This window comes from Macaca mulatta, chromosome 10 (assembly GCF_049350105.2).
Source record: "Macaca mulatta isolate MMU2019108-1 chromosome 10, T2T-MMU8v2.0, whole genome shotgun sequence".
NCBI classification, from domain to species: Eukaryota; Metazoa; Chordata; class Mammalia; order Primates; family Cercopithecidae; genus Macaca; species Macaca mulatta.
Genome location: NC_133415.1, coordinates 19,422,570 through 19,445,012, shown reverse-complemented (window position 1 = coordinate 19,445,012; position 22,443 = coordinate 19,422,570). Strand labels below are relative to the sequence as shown.

General features: G+C 44.3%; 1 protein-coding gene across 3 annotated transcripts in view; it reads left to right on the top strand.

Annotated features, from left to right (window-relative positions):
* SLC5A1 (solute carrier family 5 member 1) overlaps nt 1-22,443 on the top strand; it is a 71,785-nt gene that overhangs the window by 15,319 nt on the left and 34,023 nt on the right. For 2 of the 3 annotated variants that reach the window (XM_077949883.1, XM_028827769.2), the window contains exons 3-5: nt 12,837-12,941; nt 13,856-13,915; nt 14,379-14,483. In XM_077949883.1, the coding sequence (XP_077806009.1) occupies nt 12,837-12,941; nt 13,856-13,915; nt 14,379-14,483 (270 nt within the window). Of the gene's footprint in view, nt 1-5,510; nt 5,718-12,836; nt 12,942-13,855; nt 13,916-14,378; nt 14,484-22,443 lie in introns of those variants that run through there. The other variant, XM_077949884.1, reaches the window with a different exon arrangement.

Sequence of the window (22,443 nt, the reverse complement as noted above, 5' to 3'; positions counted from 1 at the left end):
ATCGCCTGAGATTGGGGGTTCGAGACCAGCCTGGCCAACATGGTGAAACCCCGTCTCTACTAAAATTACAAAAATTAGCTGGGCGTGGTGGTAGGTGCCTGTAATCCCAGCTACTTGGGAGGCTGAGGCAGGAGAATCGCTTGAACCCGGGAGATGGAGGTTGCAATGAGCTTAGATCGCACCACTGCACTCCAACTTGGGCAACAGAGCAAGATTCCATCTAAAACCAAAAATAAAACAGTAATTGTTTCTCATCTCCAGCTTCTCCTCCTTAAGCTGTGAATTGAATCATTCATCTATTTATGTAGTATTATTCTTTCATTCCACAACTGCATGTTGATACCTACTATGTGCCAGACGCTGTGTAGGTGCTGGTATATATCTGTGTGCATGTGTGTATGTGTCCCTCACATTCTTACAAAATACATGTAAAATTAATAATAGTTAAGTGTCCAGAGAAAATATATTTGAGTCAAGGGTGAGGTTCAGTGGGAGGGAGAAGGGTCTTCCTTATTCAACACAGGCTCAGAGAGGGCCTTTCTGAGGACTGAGCATTCAGGTTGAGCCTTGAATGATCAGAAGGAGCCAGCCGTGTGAAGATTCTGGGATGAGCAACCCAAGCGGAAGGAACAGAATGGCCAAAGGCCCTGATGTAGGAAGAAGCTTGGGATATTTGAAAAACTGAAAGGGGGCCAGTGTGGGGTAGAGATGGTATACATATTTATTTATGTGAGACAGGGTCTCACTCTGTCGCCCAATCTGGAGTGCAGTGGTATAATCTTGGCTCACTGCAACCTCCACCTTCCAGATTCAAGAGATTCTCCTGCCTCAGCCTCCCTAGTAGCTAGGATTACAGGGTTGTGCTACCATGCCTGGCTAATTTTTTTGTATTTTTAGTAGAGACAGGGTTTCATCATGTTGGCCAGGCTGGTCTTGAACTCCTGGCCTCATGTGATCTGCCCACCTTGGCCTCCCAAAGTGCTGGGATTACAGGTGTGAGCCACTGCACCTGGCCAAGATGGTGTATTTAGATCAGGTGCTTTGAATGAGTGACCCTGAATTGCTGATGATTTCAAAGACGGGCTCATCTCGATGAGAGGATGGATTGGTCTTCAGCCTCCTGAACCTCTAAATGCCAGCGGAAGACCTCACCTGTCTTTTGTGTCAAAAACTGGTGGGAAAATGTCAGTGGTTTCTTGAGTTCCTGCCCCTTTGGTTCTTTGGGCAAGGAGAGCATTTCATGAAGGTAATGAGTGAAAGAGGACCATTGTCCATGGGAACAGGAGTTGGCCGAGTAAATAGAGACTGTGATGACTCTGGAGCAAAGCCTGTGTCTAAATATTTACTAGAGTCTCAGAAATAAAATATTCTGAATATAGGAGCTCCATCTGATTTTCTGTCCCAATCCAGGAAGTGTGATCCTTGAGATGGCAAGGATCCAAGATTAAATCTTTTCAAACTCCCTCTGTGAAAAGAGAGCTTACTAAGGGAGACACTAATCATGATTAAAGACAAATTCCTGAGAAGGTGAAGAAGGAATATGAAAACATGATACAGATGAGCACGTGCCACTCCTGAGTTTACGGTGGGATGGGTAAGAGGGTCTCACCCCACTGTGCTCCTTCAGGGACATTCAGAAGGGAATATCCCGGGAAAAACCAGAAAGTCAGTGTGTGCCACAGCCTCTCCCTGTGCCCCTAGGACTTCAGTCACCTTTGGCTATAAGACCTTGGGCAAGTCACTTCAATCTTCTGATCCTTATTCTCATCTGTAAATGAAGATCAGAATAATACCAACCTCACAGAATTGTAGTGGGCATTAAAAAAGAAAAAGCAAATGAAATACATGGCCCAACCCTTGGCCCAAAGGCGGTGCTGTGAAAGTTAGCATTCTCCCCTCCCCTTCTTATTCTCCCAGGATGGGGCTCTCAAACTGTGGTACCCAGACCAGCAGCATCAGCAGGACCTGCACTCTTGTTAGAAATGCAAAATTTCTAGCCTCAAACCAGACCTAATGAATCACAAATGCTAGGAAATGGGGCCTAGTAATCTGTGTGGTTTTTTGTTGTTGTTGTTTGTTTGAGACACGGTCTTGCTCTGTGGGAGTGCAGTGATGTGATCATAGCTCACTATAGCCTTGATCTCCTGGACTCAAGCGATCCTCCCACCTTAGCTTCCTGAGTACCTGGGACTACAGGTGCATGCCACCACGCCTGGCTAATTTTTGATTTGTAGTAGAGGTGAGAGCTCGCTATGTTGTGCAGCCTGGTCTCGAACTCCCGAGCTCAAGCAATCTTCCCCCTTTGGCTTCCCAAAGTGCTGGGACTACAGGTGTGAGCCACCATGCCTAACCAGTCTGTGTTTTAATAAGTCCTCCAGGTGATTCTAATTAGGGTTGCCAGATTTAGCAAATAAAAATACAGGATGCCCAGTTAAATCTGAATTTCAGGCAAACAATACATACCTTTCTGTCTTTTTTTGTCTTTTTTTTTTTGCATAAGTATGTCCCATGCAATATTCGGGACATACTTACACTACAAATGTATAAATAATGAATGTATTATCTGTGAACCTGCATATTCAAGATAGGCAGATTTAACTGTATATCTTGTATTCTGGTTATGTTAAAGTTTAAGGACCATGATTGGAGGATATCCCAATGCAGGAGTCTAACACAGCCTAGAGAAGGGATGGAGAAGAGGCCCTGGGATCTCCCGATATCCCTTAAAGAGAAGGACAAAAGCAGGGAGCAGAAAGCCATCTCCAGAATTCTGGACATTCTGGGTCTTAGATGGTTCATTAACAAAGAAAAAGGTTTCCTGAAATTAGCTGAGTGCATTTTCCATTTGGGCTACGATGACCTTGTTTCCTCAAGGAGAAAATGATGACTCTGTTTCTTTCAGGAAATTCAGGGTAATCTGTGAAAACATGGGCTGTGTAAAAGCATTGATATTTCTTCAGAATAGCATGTCTTTGTGGAGCAAAACTTTCTTAAATTTTGTCACATCATTAAAGTTCAGTAACACCCTTTAGGGTAGGCCAAAAAAGATTCTTATCCTTGGTTTATAGTGGAGGAGACTGAGACTAAAAGCAGTAAAGTGACTGCCTCAAGGTCACATAGTTTGCTATGGCAGAACCAAGATTAGAACCAGGTTGGAAAGTTCTCAATGTGCTTTGAAGGAGGGGAGGAAAAGGATGTCCATGCCACTTAACTGTACTTTCAAGTATGATTATTGATACAGGATCCTTTTTAAAAATCCCCTGGCTGCCTCTGATTGTGAAGCCAGTTGTCCATTGCCCTGGGCAATTCTTTTCATTGTTTTTTTTTGAGATACGATTTCATTCTGTTGCCCAAGCTGGAGTGCAGTGGTGTGATCACAGCTCATCAAAGCCTAGACCTCCTGGGCTCAAAGGATCCTCCTAGCTCAGCCTCCTGAGTAGCTGGGACTGTAGACAGTGCCACTGCACCCAGTTATTTGTTATTTTTTTGTAGAGATGGGGTCTCACTATGTTGCCTATGCAGGTCTCAAACTCCTGGATTCAAGTGATCTTGCCACAGCCTCCCAAGGTGCTGGCATTACAGGCGTAAGCTACTGCACCCAGCCCCCAGGACAATTCTTGATGCCTGGATTTGTGATCCTGAGTGTGCCCATGCTGCCTTACTGTCCTTAGGGTGTGGAAGTAAAGATAAAATTAATGTGTAAATGTTAATCACTTTCTTCCTCTGGGCTACAATTTTATTTTCATTGGAAAATAGCAAGGTCAGCTGTAATCATTTCCAAGGTAATTCCAGCTCTAACATCACATGAGCTGGATTAAGATGTCAGTTTTCTATTTCCATGCACACAAAACATAACTGTAGTTAGCACTCGGTGACATTTTCATGTCTTTTTCTACATCCCCCCTCAACAAAAACACATAACTTACATGCCTACTTTGCTTTCAGTCCTCAGGCTCTGCTAGTGAATCTGAGACAGCTCTGGAATTGTTGTCCCTTATTCTTACAGATTTTAAAGGATTTTGTTCTGATTATAAAATTATACAAACCCCTTGTGAAAAAATTGGAGAAATATTTAAAAAATGCACTCACATTGTTTTGTCTTCCCAAGATAATCATTGTTAAATTTGGATATATTTATGTATACACAGGTACACACACACACACCCCCCCACACCCTTATGCATATATTTAAACATTTTGGGACTCATATGGCATATAGGTTTGTATCTCCTCATGTCATAATAAATTCTTCAAAGCTATAATTTTAATGGCTGCACAATATTCCGTCATATGGCTGGGTGCAGTGGCTCATGCCTATAATCCTAGCACTTTGGGAAGCCAAGCTGGGAGGATAGCTTGAGGTCAGGAGTTCGAGACCAGCCTAGTCAATATAGTGAGATCCCATCTCTACAAAAAATTTTTTTAAATTCCATCATAAATATGAACTTGAATTTATCTAATTGTTTTTTTTTTTTTTTTTTTTTTTTTTGAGACGGAGTCTTGCTGTGTCACCCAGGCTGGAGTGCAATGGCCAGATCTCGGCTCACTGCAAGCTCCGCCTCCCGGGTTCACGCCATTCTCCTGCCTCAGCCTCCCGAGTAGCTGGGACTACAGGCACCCGCCACTTCGCCCGGCTAGTTTTTTTTTGTATTTTTTATTAGAGACGGGGTTTCACCATGTTAGCCAGGATGGTCTCGATCTCCTGACCTCGTGATCCGCCCGTCTCGGCCTCCCAAAGTGCTGGGATTACAGGCTTGAGCCACCGCGCCCGGCCTCTAATTGTTTTTCTATTGTTGGGCCCTTACGTGGTTTCCAACATTCCTCTGTTGTAAATGACGTAGCAATGAACATACTGATGAAATCCTTATATCTAAATCTTTGTCTGCATCTGTGATAATTTGCTTAAAACCGAGTCCTAAAAATAGGGTTGTATAAGTGGAAGGAGACAAACTTTTAAATGATTGTAATGTGTACCAACCAACAACTTTCCAGAAAAATGGTATCAATTTACATCTCTACCAGAAATATGTGGGAGAGCCTATTTACTTGCCAACACCAAGTATTTAACATTAAAAAAAGCCTATTTGATGGACTAACCTATAAGGTCAGTTCCCCTTATGGTCTTGTTCTTATGAACACTGAGCTTATGGGTTGCCCGACTGACATTTCACAGAGCCACTTCATAGTCTCCAGTATACCCTGCTGTTCTTATGGACCCTGGGTAGGCCTGGCAGGCTAGGTTTATTGCCTCTTCTTCCAGAGAGAGTGGTCCTTGGCATGTCCCTGAGAAGCATCCTTACTCCATGCCCCAGTGGGAACAAATGCAACTCTCAAGACATTTGGTTGCTATGGTTTTTGTTGTTTCCCCAAGTGGAACGTTCAAGGATTTGATATCACTTACTCACTCAGCAGAACTTTACTGAGTCCTTGCCATGCACAAAGAATGTCCTCTGTTAAGTGGAAGCAGGACTGGATTGCAGAGAGCCAGGAGTACCTGAAATTCGTCTTCTGAATTTCATGCCACAGCTGAGAGGCAGAGGTCACAGTGAGCTGAGATCACACCACTGCGCTCCTACCTGGGCGATAGAACAAGACTCTGTCTCAAAAGTGGGCTCTTTGAAGGCTAGAAGGTATTTGGGGCAATAGACCTGTGTGGAAGCAGTTATCAAAGTGGGGACGTGACACACACCAGGAGAGGGGAGCAGACAACATGTGAGGTAAGAGATGGGAGGATGGAGATCGGCTCTGGATGGTGTTAGTGGAGAGGTGGGACGGGGCTTCATTTTGAAGACGAGGGAAGCATTTTTATAGACAGAGCTTGATGAAGAGGGCATTCCAGGAAAAAGAAAAATCTCATAAACGAAAGCAGGAGGCAGGAAAGCACAGAGCATATCTTGGAAATAGAGCCAGTGTGGTTTTGCCAGAGTGGAGGTGACATGGCAGGGCATGACAGGGCTGCTGAGATTGGAGAAGGTGGGACTGACTTTATTGCAGAGAGCCTGGAGTGCCTGTAATACCTCTTCTGAATTTCATGCCACAGCTGAGAGGTAGAAAAGTGCTCTGGTCAATAACCTTTGTTGTCTCTGGTGGTTGAGATCACCTCTGAGAACTCTCACAATCCCATCTCTTGAGGAGATAAATTGTTTGTGGAAGGATTTCCCACCAAGCTTTTGAGTGGCTTCAGTGGATTTCCAGTGGAAATATCTTTGCTTTCATAACTTTACTGCAGCCTGATGGTATCCTGGAAGTCTTGATTCTACCAAGCCCTCCAGTTCTGAGGTCTCCCTGGTGAGATCGGTCAAAGTTTCTTTCACTCCATGTTCTATATATTGGCATGTGGTTGAAGTGAAAATGCCGCCCACTGGGTAGCACAGGTGCCATGTATACCTGTGTATACATACATAGGTGTGTATACACACACACACACACACACGTAGATGTATATACAGACACACACACACACACACACACACACACATATATATATATATATATTTTTTTTTTTTTTTTAAGAGATGGAACTTTGCTCTTGTTGCCCAGGCTGGAGTCCAATGGCACGATCTCGGCTCACTACAACCTCTGCCTCCCAGGCTCAAGTGATTCTCCTGCCTCAGCCTCCCGAGTAGCTGGGATTACAGGCGCCCCCCACCACATCTGGCTAATTTTTTTGTATTTTTAGTAGAGATGGGGTTTCACCATGTTGACCATACCTGGTCTCGAACCCCTGACCTCAGGTGATCTGTCTGGCTCATCTCCCAAAGTGCTGGGATTACAGGTGTGAGCCACCGCGCCTGGCGGGTAACAGAGCTTTAAAACTCTGGCAGTTAAGCAAGTGATTTTGGAGAGAACCTCTTTCATTTTTTGCCCTCCAGATCTTAGCATTTTGTTTATTTTTTGGTGGGGGACATGGTCTTGCTCTGTCCCCCAGATTGCTGCAGCAGCATGATCATACTCACTGCAACCTTGAATTCCTGGGCTCAAGTGATCCTCCCACCTCAGCCTTTAAAAGAATTTAAGTGATACAGCCACTGTTTTGTTAAGGCAAACCAAATTGGTCTTTTCAGTAATCTAAATTGCATCGGGAGGAAATCTGTTCTTGCTGAATGTTCCAAATAACAGAGAGGCAAATTCTTTAATAGTGATAGCAATTAGAGGGACTGGCCCAGGTCCTCCGTACTGCCAAGAACTCATGGCTGAGTGACAGGTTTCAACGGGGATTTGAAGGTGGATGATGTTAAAATCTTACGGGAAGTCAAGAGGGGCAGCTTGCTTCATTCTAGATGGCTCATGTTTGGAATGTTAAAACCTTACCGGAAGTCAAGAGGGGCAGTTTGCTTCATTCTGAATGGCTTATGTTTGGAATAGTCTATTCAGGTCTGAGGTCCACTTTGGGGACAGAGATGGGACTCAGGGAGCAGAGAACAACAAGGGTGATGAGAATCAAGTCCATTGTCAATGAGGAACAGACACATAAGAAGAGGAACAGACACATGAGAAGTCTGGGGAAAATTTAAGCAGGGAAACCATCCCTGTCCTCAGATATTGGAAGGGCTAACTTGTGGAAGAGAAATTTGACTTGTTCTGTTATACTCTAAAGGGTGGAAGTAGGACTGATAGGTAGACTTCAGCTCAAATAAAGAATGACTTTTTTTTTTTTTTTTTTGAGAAGGAGTCTCGCTCTGTTTCTCAGGCTGGAGTGCAGTGGCGCGATCTCAGCTCACTGCAAGCTCCGCCTCCCGGGTTCATGCCATTCTCCTGCCTCAGCCTCCCGAGTAGCTGGGACTACAGGTGCCCACCACCACACCCGGCTAATTTTTTGCAGTTTTTAGTAGAGACGGGGTTTCACCGAGTTAGCCAGGATGGTCTCGATCTCCTGACCTCGTGATCCGCCTGCCTTGGCCTCCCAAAGTGCTGGGATTACAGGCGTGAGCCACCGTGCCCGGCCAAGAATGACTTTTTAACAACTAGAGTTGTTCCACCACAGATTCAGCTGCATTGTAAGGTAGCGAGTTCTCTGTCACTAGAGGTATGCATTAAGAACTGACCATCACTTGGGAGGTGTTGCAGAGGGGACTTAAGCTGTGGCATCCACAGACCCATTCCACTCTGAAAGATTCAATGATTGTTTAATTTCTCCATACATCTCCCCTCCCACCAGCCTTCCAGGATAGGACATCTAGGTAGTAAAATGTGACTACAAATTCCCTAAAGTCAAAAGAATAAATAGCCTTTCTGCATTTTGTGATGTGACATTATGTTGTTTTCCCAATTCCCATGCTCTCAGACCTTCTGGGTTTGGTCAGACTCAGTTCATCTTGCACAACAAGCAGCAAAAGTATCCACATACTTGTAATGGCCTTTCGAGTCCCATCAGAAGGTGAGGAGGGTTGGGAAAGAAGTTAATGAGAGGTGAGGTCAAGTTGGGGAAATTTTAGATAAAGTCTGAAATCCTGAATTCATAGGAACGCGGGGGGAAATTCTAGAGAATTACAGAGAATGGTGATTCATGGCACTGGGTCACTCCCTGCATGGGAGTGGTGCCAATTCTCAAATGGGCATGAGCGTGGGTGAGGAGTGGACAGAGAAAGTGTTTGGGAAATTGGCATGATGAACGCATTGTTGGTGAGCTCCAGCAACAGGAGGAGCAGCGTAAAAACCTGGCAGGGGAGTACAGGCCATAAAACAATGGTGTCTGTCTTAGTTGGCTCAGGCTGCCATAACAAAATACCACAGACTGGGTGGCTTAAACAACAGAAATTAATTTTCTCATAGTTCTAGAAGGTAGAAGTCAAAAATCGAGGTGCCTTCAGGGTTGGCTTCAGGTGAGGCCTCTCTTCCTGGCTTGTAGATGGCTGCCTTTTTGCTGTGTCCTCATACATGGCCTCTTTACTGTGCATGTATAGGGGGAGAGACAGACAGAGATTTCTGGTGTCTCTTCTTATAAGGACACCAATCCTATCAGATTGGGGCTCCACCCTTATGTGCTCATTTAACCTTATTATCTCCCTAAAGACCCTATCTCCAAATACCATCACCTTGGGGGTTGGTATTTATGAATACCAACTTTAACATATGAATACAGGCTTTAACATATGAATTTTGCGGAGAGGACACAATTCTGTCGATAACAGTATCCATTGTAGCTCTTGCTAATTGTCTTTGCTGGTGAAGTAATTATCCTCTTGGAAGGAGAAAGGAGGGAAGGGACACTGATAAGAATCAGCTGTGTCAGTCACAACTGGTTCATAATTTCATTTGACTCCTGCACCAACCCTGCCATGAGAGAAGACAGAGGCTTGTAGATGTTCTAATCACCCAGATAGTAAGAGGTCAATAAATCATTCAAACTTGAGTTGTAAAGCTCATGCTGTCTTTGCACTTGAGAGAACTTTACCTTGAAACCTTGCTATATTCCTAAGACTGTTTTTAGGCCTGTAGCTGTCAGAAAGACCACTTGACAGACCCTTTTGGGTGTCCAGGAGAGTCTCTGAATAGGTCAGTGTTATGATCAGAGTTGTGCTTTGGGGAGGTTGCTTGGCCATGTGGGTGGGTGGGGAGGTGACTGATGAAAAGGAGAGAATAGAGATCCTCTAGCAGCCCGTTACTTGGTCCTGTTGAGAGATAGTGACAGGCAGCAGAAGGGTCATCTAGAAAGAGCTAGGTGGCCATAATATTGTGAAGGCAGAGTCAGAGTTTCGGTAAATGATTAAGTGTAGGTCATGGGGTAAAGGGAGGAAGTCCAGAATAAGGAAGGTGGTTCCCCTAATAAAATGAACAGAACCTGGGCTCAGGTCATTCTGGTACCCCGAGCTCTCCTGGCCTCATTCCACTGTCTTCTCAGATAGTGAGTGGGGACTTCAGGACAGCCTGACATTGCTTAGAGTACAATGTCCCTGTTTGGGAGAGAGATTGGAGAGGACTTTCTGAACTTATGACTCATCTAATGCAGTTAATCATTTCTGGTAATTATGTCCTTAATAGTACAGCATTAGGCTTACTTATTTATCAAGCAAGAGGTGATAAATGAAAAGATAGTGGGTCAGGGCAGGTAGGCCACTTGCAGAACAAAACTTTTGACTAAAAGTGGACTGTTAGGCTGGGTAGGGTGGCTCACACCAGTAATCCCAGCATTTTAGGAGGCTGAGGCAGATGGATTGCTTGAGACTAGGAGTTCGAGACAAGCCTGGGCAACATGGCGAACCCCCATCTCTACAAAAAATACAAAAATTAGTCGGGTGTGGTGGTGCGCACCTGTAGTCCCAGCTACTTGGGAGGCTGAGGCTGGAGGATCACTTGAGCCTGGGAGGCAGAGGTTGCAGTGAGCCGAGATGTGCCACTGCACTCCAGCCTGGGTGACAGGAATAAAACGCTGTCTCAGAAAACAAAACAAAACAAAAAAGGACTGTTATCCCCATCAAGCTTTGAGCAGAAGGAGGTAGATGTCTCTAAACACCCTGCCTTCCCCTAGTTTCCCCTTCTTAATGAATGGCATCCACCCAGTTACTCAAGTTCCAAATCTAGGAGTTACCTTTGATTATTCTGTCCCACATTTCCCACATCTAACCTATCAACAGAGCCTGCCAACTTTGTTTCTAAAACACACTTCCTAATCTCTACCCTTGCCTTTGTCTCAACTGCTGTCACCCTAGTCCAAGCCACTGTCCTCTCTCACCTAAGCCAGTGATAGTCTCCCACCTGGTTGTTCTATTTTCTCCCTTGCCCCCAACACTGCACTCTACACACAACTTACAGCAATTTAAAAAAGTAAATTAGGTGCTGTCCCTCTCCTGCTTCAGATCCTCCAGTGGCATCCCATCTCACTTAGAATAAAACTCACTTTTTTTTTGAGTCAGGGTCTCACACTTTGGCTGGAGTGCAGTGGCATGACTGATCATAGTTCATTGAAGCCTGCAAGTCCTGGGCTCAATTGATCCTCCCTCCTCAGCCTCCTAAGTAGGTAGTACTACAGGCATGCACCACCATGCCCAGCTAAGTTTTTATATTGTTTTTTTTTATAGTGGCAGGGTCTCACTATGTTGCCCAGGCTGGTCTCCAACTCCTGGTCTGAAGCAATCCTCTTGCTTCAGCCTCCTAAAGTTCTGGGATTAGAAGCATAAGCCACCACACTCAGCCTAAATGACTCTGTTTTAAAATATTAAGATCACAAATCATTATCACATATCAACCTTCTTTTTGCTTCTCAACTATGCATATCTTTCCCACTTGTGGGGTGTCAGGGGGTCTTTGCTTAGTGGGAATGCTATTCCTGTGGTCTCTGAATGATTAACTTTTTTGTCATCCAGATCTCAGCTTAAAGGTCTGAATTATAATAGTAATTCTTTAATATTAGAGAAAGTCCATAGAGTGACCTTCTCAGACTCTTCAATCTAATCACTCTATCACACCCTCTATTCTCTTCATAGCACTTACCACTCTCTGATCATTGTTTTTGTCATTTATTTATTTATATTTACAGCATTTGAATATAAGCTTCTTGAGACCAGGGATTTTGTCTGTGTTATTCACAGCTGTTATTAGTGCTTGACACGTGCAGTAGATGGCTAAGTTAATATTTATTGAGCAAATGTACTAATGCACCTACACCAACCACTGTCTCCTCATTGTCATTCTGAGAACTTCTTCTGGCTAGGCCTTCAGAAATCTCTCTCTCCCCTGACTTAATATTTGGCACTAAGCACCAGCTGCCTTATACTGGTAATAGGGGCTGGTATAGTTAGAATAGTTTCTTGGCGTAATCTGTCTTTTGGGAAATAAGCGTTTTGTTCCAGGTTTGGATCATCTTTGGGACATTAGATAAATAACAACAAGCCTCTCCCCATCTGCTTAGCAAGAATGGGGATAATTACACTTGTTTGATTCTTATCAAATGCTGCTGTACCTTCTCCTCTTGGATACAGAAGGACGTTAGAACTTTCTGGAGTTCTTTTTGACCTCAAATGCAATTGAGTTGCTGACACAGTATTATGATTGGTTAGTGCAAGATCCCTCCCTTGCTTTACCTGACATTTTCTTTTTTTGTCTCCCACTCACAGTCCTATTCTCCTTTCCCCTTCCAGTCTTCCACTCCTGGGTATTTGATATATGTGCTTCCAATCTGTCTTCTATAATCTGTATTTAGACATGTGTGTATCCTTGAAAAATGCACTGTTTTGTGCATGTGTCCGTGTAGTCCCTAGAACTTTTGTAAAAATATCAATACTACATGATCTAGAGAATTATTATTATTATTAATATCATCTGTTACTTGGGAGTTCATGGAGTCACATAATTTAACAGCTAGGAATCACTTGCAAATCATCGGCTCCACGCCGCTCCTTATTTGACCAGGTAACTAAGGTCCAGAGGCTTTCTTTGAAATGATTTCTTTCAAGAAAATTCTCAGTGTTTACTGAGAGCCTGTATTGGGCAAGACCCTAAGCCACCAGGCATGCTGGGGAATATGGAGATCAAGGACTCATGTCCTAGGCACACAGCCTTGAAGGAAATTTTTAGAGAGGCCTGGTGGCTGTGGGACTTTCCATATCTTCTTCAGGACTGGACACAGGGCCCATAAAAGACTCACAGATGATCTGGTTTTGGGATACATCCCACTGCTCCTTCCCCAATCCTCTCCTTTTCATCTTTTCTATTTTCTAAGTTTCCACATCTGCCTTCTGAACCAACTGTCCCTTATGATTCCAGAACAGTTGTGCTCCCAGCCTGCCTCTGCTCTTTCTTGTCCTTCTCTTGACTGACATGTCTCTTCTCTCTTTGACCCACTGTGAGTGACCTGGTGGAACACAGAGCCCTTACCTGACTTTCTTTTGCATTTCCAGATTGGAGCCTCCCTCTTCGCTAGTAACATTGGAAGTGGCCACTTTGTGGGGCTTGCCGGGACCGGAGCAGCTTCAGGCATCGCCATTGGAGGCTTTGAATGGAATGTGAGTAACACTGCAGCCATGGTGCACTGGGGCTGGAAGGAGTCTTAGCAGTCAACCAGTTCAATCTATGCTCAGAGGAGCTGAAGGTGTTAGAGAACCCTTCAGGGTCAACCCAGGGTGCAGACAGAGGAGGGGCATGGCTACAGGAGCCTCAGGGCCCTGCTCGCCTTCCACCAGAGTAGCATGAAAAAACCACTGGTATGACAGCAATAGTATTTTTTCTGTTTTCCCTTCATGTTAAAAAACCAAGGCCCTTCTAGTCCTGTTTGAGGTTTGGAAATGCTTACCACCAGATTTCCATTATTATTATTATTATTTTTATTATTTTATTTTTAGAGACAGGGTCTTGCTCCATTGCCCAGGCTGGAGTGCAGTGGTGCAATCATAGCCTACTGCAGCCTCAAACTCCTGAGCTCAAGCGATGTCCCCACCTCACTCTCCCAAGTAGCTGGGACTACAGGCATGTGCCACCATGCTTGGTGAATTTTTTAATTTTTTTAGAAGCAGGGCCTCACTATGTTGCCCAGGCTAGTCTTGAACTCCTGGCCTCTAATAATAATAGTAGTAGTAATAATAAATGTAATTATTTATTATTACTATTATTGTTGTTATTAAAGCTCTCTAAATGGCATTTTACTCTGTGTAAACCAGGGAAGAGGTGAAGGAGAACCCAGTGCTCTCGCTGTGGCCCAGGGCTGTGATGGTGATGAGCAGCCTCCTGGGCTCCTCTCTGCTGTTTTCTAACTGCTATTTCCATGGGTCAGTTAGGCAGCCAAGGCCTCCTCCAGTCTCTAATGGCTCCTTAGGGGAGAACATGCTAGGTAATTTTTCTGCAGCAGCTGAGGGGCCCTTCAGGTGGCAGGGATGGGCTAAGGTTCCTCCTAGTTTGAGTCCACCTTTTGTGTTCATTTCAGGCCCTGGTTTTGGTGGTTGTGCTGGGCTGGCTGTTTGTCCCCATCTATATTAAGGCTGGGGTAAGTATCTGCTCTGTTATTTCATTTCCTGCTGGCAAATGTATCTGTCAGCTTGGTCTTCCTAGAGGGCAGAGGAGACATTATGGGATAAATGGCAGAAAAATCTGTGGATTGGCTTTCACTCCCAGGTTATAAAATTTCTGACTGTCTGCAGTGGCATTATATATATATATACCTCCTCCAGGGCAAGGGTCTGGCTCCTTACTGATGCCTAGTGACAGGTTTATTGGGCTGGGATAACATCTAGCTACTCCTACAGTGGTAGGGCATATGGGATTAAAATTAGCAAATGGCTGGAGGTCAGGGGCCATCTGGCCACCTTGCAGACTTCCCTGGCTAGCAAAGGTTATGAATCCTTGACCACACTTCTGTGGCTCGTACACCAGGATGGTGTCACTGTTCTGTCTGCTCTGGGCCCTCTGGTCACTGTGGCTGGCAGTGACTTCCCTCACACCCCATGCAGGTGGTGACGATGCCAGAGTACCTGCGGAAGCGGTTTGGAGGCCAGCGGATCCAGATCTACCTTTCCATTCTGTCCCTGCTGCTCTACATTTTCACCAAGATCTCGGTAAGTCCACAGCCCCGGGGAGCTGGGCTGTCTCAGAAGCTGCCACTCTCATTCCTCATCACATGCTGCCCACCAAGAGGTGGCTCTATACATTTCTTTCTTTTTTTTTTTTTGAGACAGAGTCTCGCTCTGTCGTCCAGGCTGGAGTGCAGTGGCCGGATCTCAGCTCACTGCAAGCTCCGACCCCTGGGTTTATGCCATTCTCCTGCCTCAGCCTCCCGAGTAGCTGGGACTACAGGTGCCCACCCCCTCGCTCGGCTAGTTTTTGTATTTTTTAGTAGAGATGGGATTTCACCGGGTTAGCCAGGATGGTCTCGATCTCCTGACCTCGTGATCTACCTGTCTCAGCCTCCCAAAGTGCTGGGATTACAGGCTTGAGCCACTGCGCCCGGCTGGCTCTATACATTTCTATTAACTTGGCCCCTTAAGCCTTCTTGCGCCTTGGAGTAAAGTCCTATTTCTGCATTGAGGAGCCAACGGAGTTCAATGGAAATCTGTCCTCCACTGTGGTGCAGGCTGAAAACACAAACAAATTTGTGACGGTTCAGGGAAAGCAGTTCTTAATAATAAGATTAAAAGGGAGTTAGGGATAGAACTCTGTATGATCCAGCAATCTCACTACTGGGTATATATCCAAAGGAATTGAAATTAATATATCGAAGAGGTATCTGCACTCCCATGTTCATTGCAGCACTATTCACTACAGCCAAGATATGGAATCAACGTAAGTCCCATTAACAGATGAATGGATAAAGTATATGAGGTATATATACACAGTGGAATACCACTCAGCCTTAAAAAAGAAGGAAATGCTGTCATTTGCTGTGAACATGCTGTCCATGTTCATAATGTGGATAAACCTGGAGGACATTATGCTAAGTGAAATAAGCCAGGCACAGAAAGACAAATACAGCGTGATCTCACTTGTATGTGGAATCTAAAAAAGTTAACTCAGAAGCAGAGTAGAATGGTGGTTACCAGGGTCTGGGAGTGGGGGGTGGGGAGTTGGGGAGATGTTGGTCGAAGGATACAAAATTTCAGTTAGATAGGAGGAGTAAGTTCAAGAGATCTATTGTACAACATGGTGACTACAGCTAATAACAATGTGTTTTGAAAATCACTGAGAAAGCTGGGCGTGGTAGTGTGTGCCTGTAGTCCCAGCAACTCAGGAGGCTGAGATGGGAGCCCCAGGGGTTTGAGGCTACCCTGGGCAATGTAGTGAGACCCTGCCTCTTAAAAAAAATGATTTTTAAGTATTTTCACCACAAAAAAAGATAAGTATTTGAGGTAATTTATATGTTAATTAGCTCAACTGAGCCATCCCATAATATATACATATTTTAAAATATGTAGTACATGATAAATATATATAATTTTTATTTGTCAATTTTTTAAATAGGGGGAGTTAGGGATATCTAAGGGTTGGCCCCAACTTTAGAGGCAGGCATGGGCCTTTGTGCCCTGCCAGTGTATAATCTGACTCTATGTGATACTTCTCACACACTTAAACACAAGCAGCCAGTACCAAACTGGAAGGCGCTGCTGAGATTCTGTCTTCTTTTATGGACAGATAAATGAAAACCCTGGAGTTGGAACGAACCTCTGAATCAGGAGTAGAACCCAGGTCTCCGATTCTCAATTCACTGTCCTTTTCTCTGCACAAGGCTCCTGCTTTTTCTTGGAATCAGCTGTCTGGGCCTTTAATTGCTAACTCTCTGGGGAATTTTTACTCTCTCTTTCTCTCTCTCTCTCTCTGAACCCAACCACTGGGGCTGCCCCTCTACCATTTAGCCTGCTATACTTGCCAGCCTAGAGCTGTAGGCCCACTTTGCAGAACTGAGATTTCTCAAGGATTGGAGGGCCACTGGGGTACCTTTGAAAGCTGGGCAGAGTTCTTGGCTGACCTACTGGAGCAAACATTATGTTTCTCCTCCTCCTCTTTCCTTCCTTTTCCTTCTTCCTTCTTTTTTCTTCTTCCTTCTACTTTCTTCTTCCTTTTCTTGAGACAGGGTCTTGCTGTATTACCCAGACTGCCAGACTGGAGTGTGTGGCATGATCATAGCTCAGTGCAGCCTTTCCCTCCTGGGCTCAAGCGATCCTTCCACCTCAGCCTCTTGTGTAGCTGGGGCTACAGGTGTGTTCCACCATGCCCAGCTAATTAAAAAATTCTCTTGTAGAGATAGGGCCTCACTATGTTTCCCAGGCTGGTCTCAAACTCCTGGACTCAAGCAATCCTTCTGCTTCAGCCACCTAAAGTGTCGGGATTATAGGCATGAGCCACTGTGCCCGACCTTGTGTTCCTTCTTTACTTCACTTTTTCTTCCTTGAAAGTGTTCAGGTCAATTCCTCTTGATTGCAAAACAAAACAAAGCAACAACAACAAAAAACACACAAAACAACCAGGAAACCACTAAACTTCTGAGATATCTTTCTGACAGCCCAGAAGATGGAAGGAAGAGAAGAATTTGCTTATAGATTTCAGTGTGCATTTTTTTTTGTCCCCAAGGTGACTGTCAGTCTGATAAAGGTGAAAGCAATGGTATAAAAAGAAAAAGAAAAGAAAATGTAAATGATAAGGAATAAGAGAAAGAAAATAGGACTTTGGTAAGAAAACTACCTTGGAGAATAATTGAAGAAACTGGCTCCTAGTCTGTTCCCCTGCCCACACTAGCGGGTGACCTGGGGCAAATGTCATAAAAGCTCTTTAGAGCTTAGCTTCTTTATGAGTAAGATGGGGATAATAATTTCCGCCTTGCCTGGATCACTGGGTGTTGGTGAGCATCCAGTGAATTTATTTGAAAGCACAAAGTGTTCTTGAAATGTAAGATATAATGGTAATGAGGCCGGGTGCGGTGGCTCATGCCTGTAATCCCAGCACTTTGGGAGGCTGAAGCATGACGACTGTGTGAGGCCAGGAGTTTAAGATCAGCCTGGGCAACATGGCGAGACCCTGTATCTACAAAAAATAAAAAATATTAGCGAGGAATGGTGGTGTGCACTTGTTGTCACAGTTACTCAGGAGGCTGAGGCGGGAAGATCACTTGATCCCAGGAATTCAAGGTTGTGAGCTATGATCGCACCACGGCACTCCAGCCTGGGTGACATAGGTGAAATCTTGTCTCTAAATAAATAAATAAATAAAGATATAATGATCATGAACATGGTTGAGAGCCTTCAGCACTCTCTGCAAGCAGCTCTCTGGGTTGCAGCGGGGCGGAGAGAAAGGTGGTGTTTTCTGAGATCACATAGGGAGTAGCTCCAGCTTTTCCCCTTAGCCAGCAGTTGCAAAGTGCTCATTGCTCTATCAAAAGGGTTGTCTCGTTGCCTATAATCAATTTTTCTCCCTCTTGTTGTTCCCCCCTATCCTGCACCCAAAGGCGAGATTGGTCCAATCTCAGTATCTTGCAAAAGATCTGCCCTGGCTGAGATGTGAGTTGGGTTGGATCTGAGTTGAGCCATCTACTCTAGCTAGGTAGGGTTCTGAAAATACAGTTGCTAGTGTTTCTATTTTCCTGATTACTTAAAGTTGAGACAACAGCAACATTAAATAACATTTGCAATTTTTTTTTATTATGGAAAATTTCAAACATACGTCAGCAAAGATAGAATAGGATAACAAGCACTCATGGACCTAACACTGATCACTTAGCTTTAACAATTATCAACATTTTGCCATTTTTGGTTCATCTATCCTCTTCAAATTTTTTTCCCAGTAGTATTTTGTTTTATTTTATTTTTTCCAACTTTTATTTTAGGATCAGGGGTACATGTACAGGTTTGTTATATGGTTAAATTGCATGTCACAGGAGTTTGGTGTATAGATTATTTTGTCACCCAGGTCATTAGCATAATACCCGATAGTGTTTTGTTCCTCACCCTTCTCCCATCCTCCGCCCTCAATAAGCCCCAGTGTCTATTGTTCCCTTCTTTGTGTCCATGTGTACTCAGTGTTTGGGTCTCACTTATAAGTAAGAACATGCAGTATTTGGTTTTCTGTTCCTGCATTAATTCTATTAGGATAATGGCCTCCAGCTCCATCCATGTTACTGCAAAGGAAGTAATCTCATTCTTTTTTATGGCTGCATAGTATTATGGTGTGTATGTGCCACATTTTCTTTATTCAGTCCACCACTGATGGGCATGTAGGTTGATTTCATGTCTTCACTACTGTGAGTGGTGCTCGGCAGTATTTTAAATCAAATCTCAGATACCACGTGATTTCACCGTAAATTCTTCAGAATGTACCTTTGACTTTTAAAAATACAACCATTGTGCTATTATCATATCTAACAAAATTTACAGTAATTTCTTAATTTAGGTAGTTTAATACCTGGCCCATATGAAGATCTTCCTAATCATCTCAAAAATGTTTTCTTACAGTTTGTTTGTTTGAACCAGGATCCGAACAAAGTCTAGATCACATTGCATTTGGTTCTTTCTTTAAAGGAAATATACATATATAAGTCTTCAGCCTACTACAGTTATTTTTCCCTTTTACATTATTACCTTCCTGTCCTAGCCTACATGAATAAACTATTTTTTATTGGGTTACATGTCTATTTGTTGTTCAGTTGTGAAAGTTCTTTATATATTCTGCATGCTAGACCCTCATCAGATATATGACTTGCAAAAATTTTTTTTCCCATCCTGTGGGTTGTTTTTTCACTTTCTTGATTATGTCCTCTGATGCACAAAGGTTTTAAATCTTGGTGAAGTTCAATTTATCTATTTTATCTCTTGTTGCTTATGCCTTTGGTGTCATTTCTAAGAATCTATTGCCAAATCCAAGGTCAGGAAAATGTACCCCCTTGTTTTCTCCTTAGAGTTTCATAGTTTTAGTGCCTATATTTAGGACTTTGATCCATTGCAAGTTAATTTATGTGTATGGTATGGCCATGTGCTACCATGCCCAACTTCATTCTTTTGCATGTGGATATCCAGTTCTCTCGGCACCTTTTTTTTGAAAAAATGATTGTTTTCCCACTGAGTGGTCTTGCACATAAGTTTTTACTGAACTTGGTGAAAACATGCTCTTGCTGATAATGCTGTTAAGGTTTTGTCTTGGAGTGGGGGCCAACACCTAGGAATAGTGCTGCCTCCTTGTGTAGCTTCCTGACTCACACTGCTTTTGCCCTTGACCCATGCCTTTGTGCTTTCTCCACTAACGTCATGATTCAGCCTCATTTACTTTATCCTTCTCTGCTTCAGGGTTGGTGTTTTTGTTTTTGTTTTTTAGATGTAGTTTCACTCTCGTTGCCCAGGCTGGAGTGCTGTGGCACGATCTCGGCTCACTGTAACCTCCACCTCCCGGGTTCAAGTGATTCTCCTGCCTCAGCCTCCTGAGTAGCTGGAATTACAGGCACGCAACACCATGCCCTGCTAATTTTTGTATTTTTTTTAGTAGAGATGGGGTTTCACCATGGTGGCCAGGCTGGTCTCGAACCCCTGACCTCAGATGATCCACCCACTTCGGCCTCCCAAAGCGCTGGGATTACAGGTGTGAGCCACTGCGCCCGGCCCCCAGGTTGGTTTTTAGTTGTAAGATGAAAAGCCTGGGCTTTCCCATTTTATTTGATTAGAGACCCATGTGCAGAGCCTGCACTGGGAAATGCTGGGAAGGCTAGAGAAATAGGGCTTTGGCCTCCTGAGGAAGGGCAGTGCATCCATCTAAGAATAATAAAAGGTAATGTGAGCAGGAGGGTGAGGAGGTCAGACTGCAATGAGCAGGAGGGTGGTACCTGTCTACTGTGCACGTAGAGAAGGGTGCTGGGCCTCCCCTTCTCCCAGGCAAGTGTCCTCCAAGTCCACAGTTCAAGCAGGTGAAAGTCTGTGGACTGCAGTTGCCATGGTAAGAGCACTCTTTGTCCTCAGAGCTGGTGCAGGGGTGGCAGGGGTGGTCATATAAATAAATTAGGTGCCCAACCTCTCTCCCTGCCTTCTCTATCACCTCACCTATTTTTCAAGTTACTGATTAAACCTTCTTGGACTTGGGAGCCCCCAGGGAGCCGAGGGACAGCCTCTTTTAGCTCAGATCCGGATGGAGCCCATCCCCCAGGAGCCTGCTTTTTCTAAATTTGGCTTTTGAATTATATCTGTTGTGGGCTGTTCCCTGTGTGTGTGATTTTTGGGGCTCCTTACCCTCCTCACCCTCCTGCTCACATTCCCTTTTCTCTTCTTGGACAGACGCACTGCCCTCCCTCAGGAAGCTAAAGCCTGATTTCTTCCCAGCATTTCCCAGTCCAGGCTCTGCACACTGGTCTCTAATCAAATAAGACTGAAAAGCCCAGGCTTTTCATCTTATAATTAAAAACTAACGCTGAAGGAGAGGAGGAGAAAGTGAAGGAGGCTAAATCATGATTTAGTGGAGGCCATGACCAACATTATACTTACTCCATCCATTGCCTAAGACCAGGGATCCCTTGACAAACACATAAGAAGTTTGATAGCTGCCCTCTAGTTAGTGCCAGTCTCTTCATTTAGTCTCCAATAGGGGTTTTACTTACACCTTCTCCAGTTCTCAGAAGAGTACAGCATGGGTAGAGATTTCTATTATTTGTTTGTTTACTGAGATAGGGTATTGCTCTGTTGCCCAGGCTGGAGTGCAGTGGCATGATTATGGGTCAGTGCAACCTTAAACTCATGGGCTCAAGTGATCATCCTGCCTCAGCCTCCTGAGCAGCTGAGACTACATCCATGTGCCACCATGCCCAGCTATTTTTTACTTATTTTTTTAGAGATAGGGTCTCACTGTGTTACCCAGGTTAGTCTTGAACTTCTTGCCTCAAGTGATCCTCTTGCCTTGACCTCCCAAAGTGCTGGGATTACAGGTGTGAGCCACCACATCTGGCTGGGATTTTTATTTTATTTTCCATTTTATGGGAGAGAAAACTGAGTCTCAGAGAAGTTAGGTAATTTCCCCCAAATTACACAGCTGTTATGTGGCAAAGCCAGGACTTGGACCAGGGTCTCTCCAGTGCCAAAGTCTGTCCTCAGAGTTCTGCCCTGTGCTTGGATGGGATGAAGGCATAGAATGAGGGGATGGGATAGATCATGTGGTCTTATGTCCTGCATTTTCATTTTACAGATGGGGAAACTGAGGTCCAGACAGGGGAAGGGACTGTGAGGGGCTAAAGAAGCAGAACTGGGATGAGAGGCAGATTTGTGACCCTGAAATCTAAACCTTTTGACATTATATGCCCCCTACCTTCTAAGTCTTTCATTCTTCCAGTACAGAGTAGGTTAGCATTCAAGACCCTGGGAAAAATGAAGACAGCCAGTTAAACGAACCTCACAATATAAATGAGTTGCCAACAGTAGGATTTGAGAGGACTGTGAGGCGAGAACATCAGCTGCACACTGGGTATATGAAGGATCTGAGGGAGGAACATCTGGACAGAGGGTAGGGTAGGGAGGGAGGCAGACAGGCAAGGCTTTGTCTTTGTAAATTCGGCTGGTTTTAGGTTCACCTTGGGTCACAGAGCATGAAATTTAAAAAATAATTACATCGATATCAACTGTACTTTCTAGAAGCTCACTTCAAGACGCACAGGAATGCAGGGCTCATGGACAAAAGAAAATAACTGTTCATTAACAAAATATGGTGATAAGGCATTTATATTGCACACAAACCAAGATTCATCAATTGTATGTGTGTGTGGAAGGACATGGATGGTTTGTGATGGGTGAGAAGAGAGGAGGGATGGTGTGAGATTCCCACCAGAGAGCAAACATCCAGGGACCTGCCACGAAGGCTTGGGAAGAATGTAGGGATCCAGTGGGGGTGTAATTAATGGGAGAGAGGAGAAAGTACAGGGCATTGTAGCTGCAGAGCCCAGATATGGCCCAGACCACTGGGCAGCTGTGATGTGGAGCCTTGGCTATGGCTACCATCTTTTGGTCACATATTTTTGGGCTCCGAGACTCAGAACTGATTGTCCTTCCATGAGCTCCTGAATTTTAT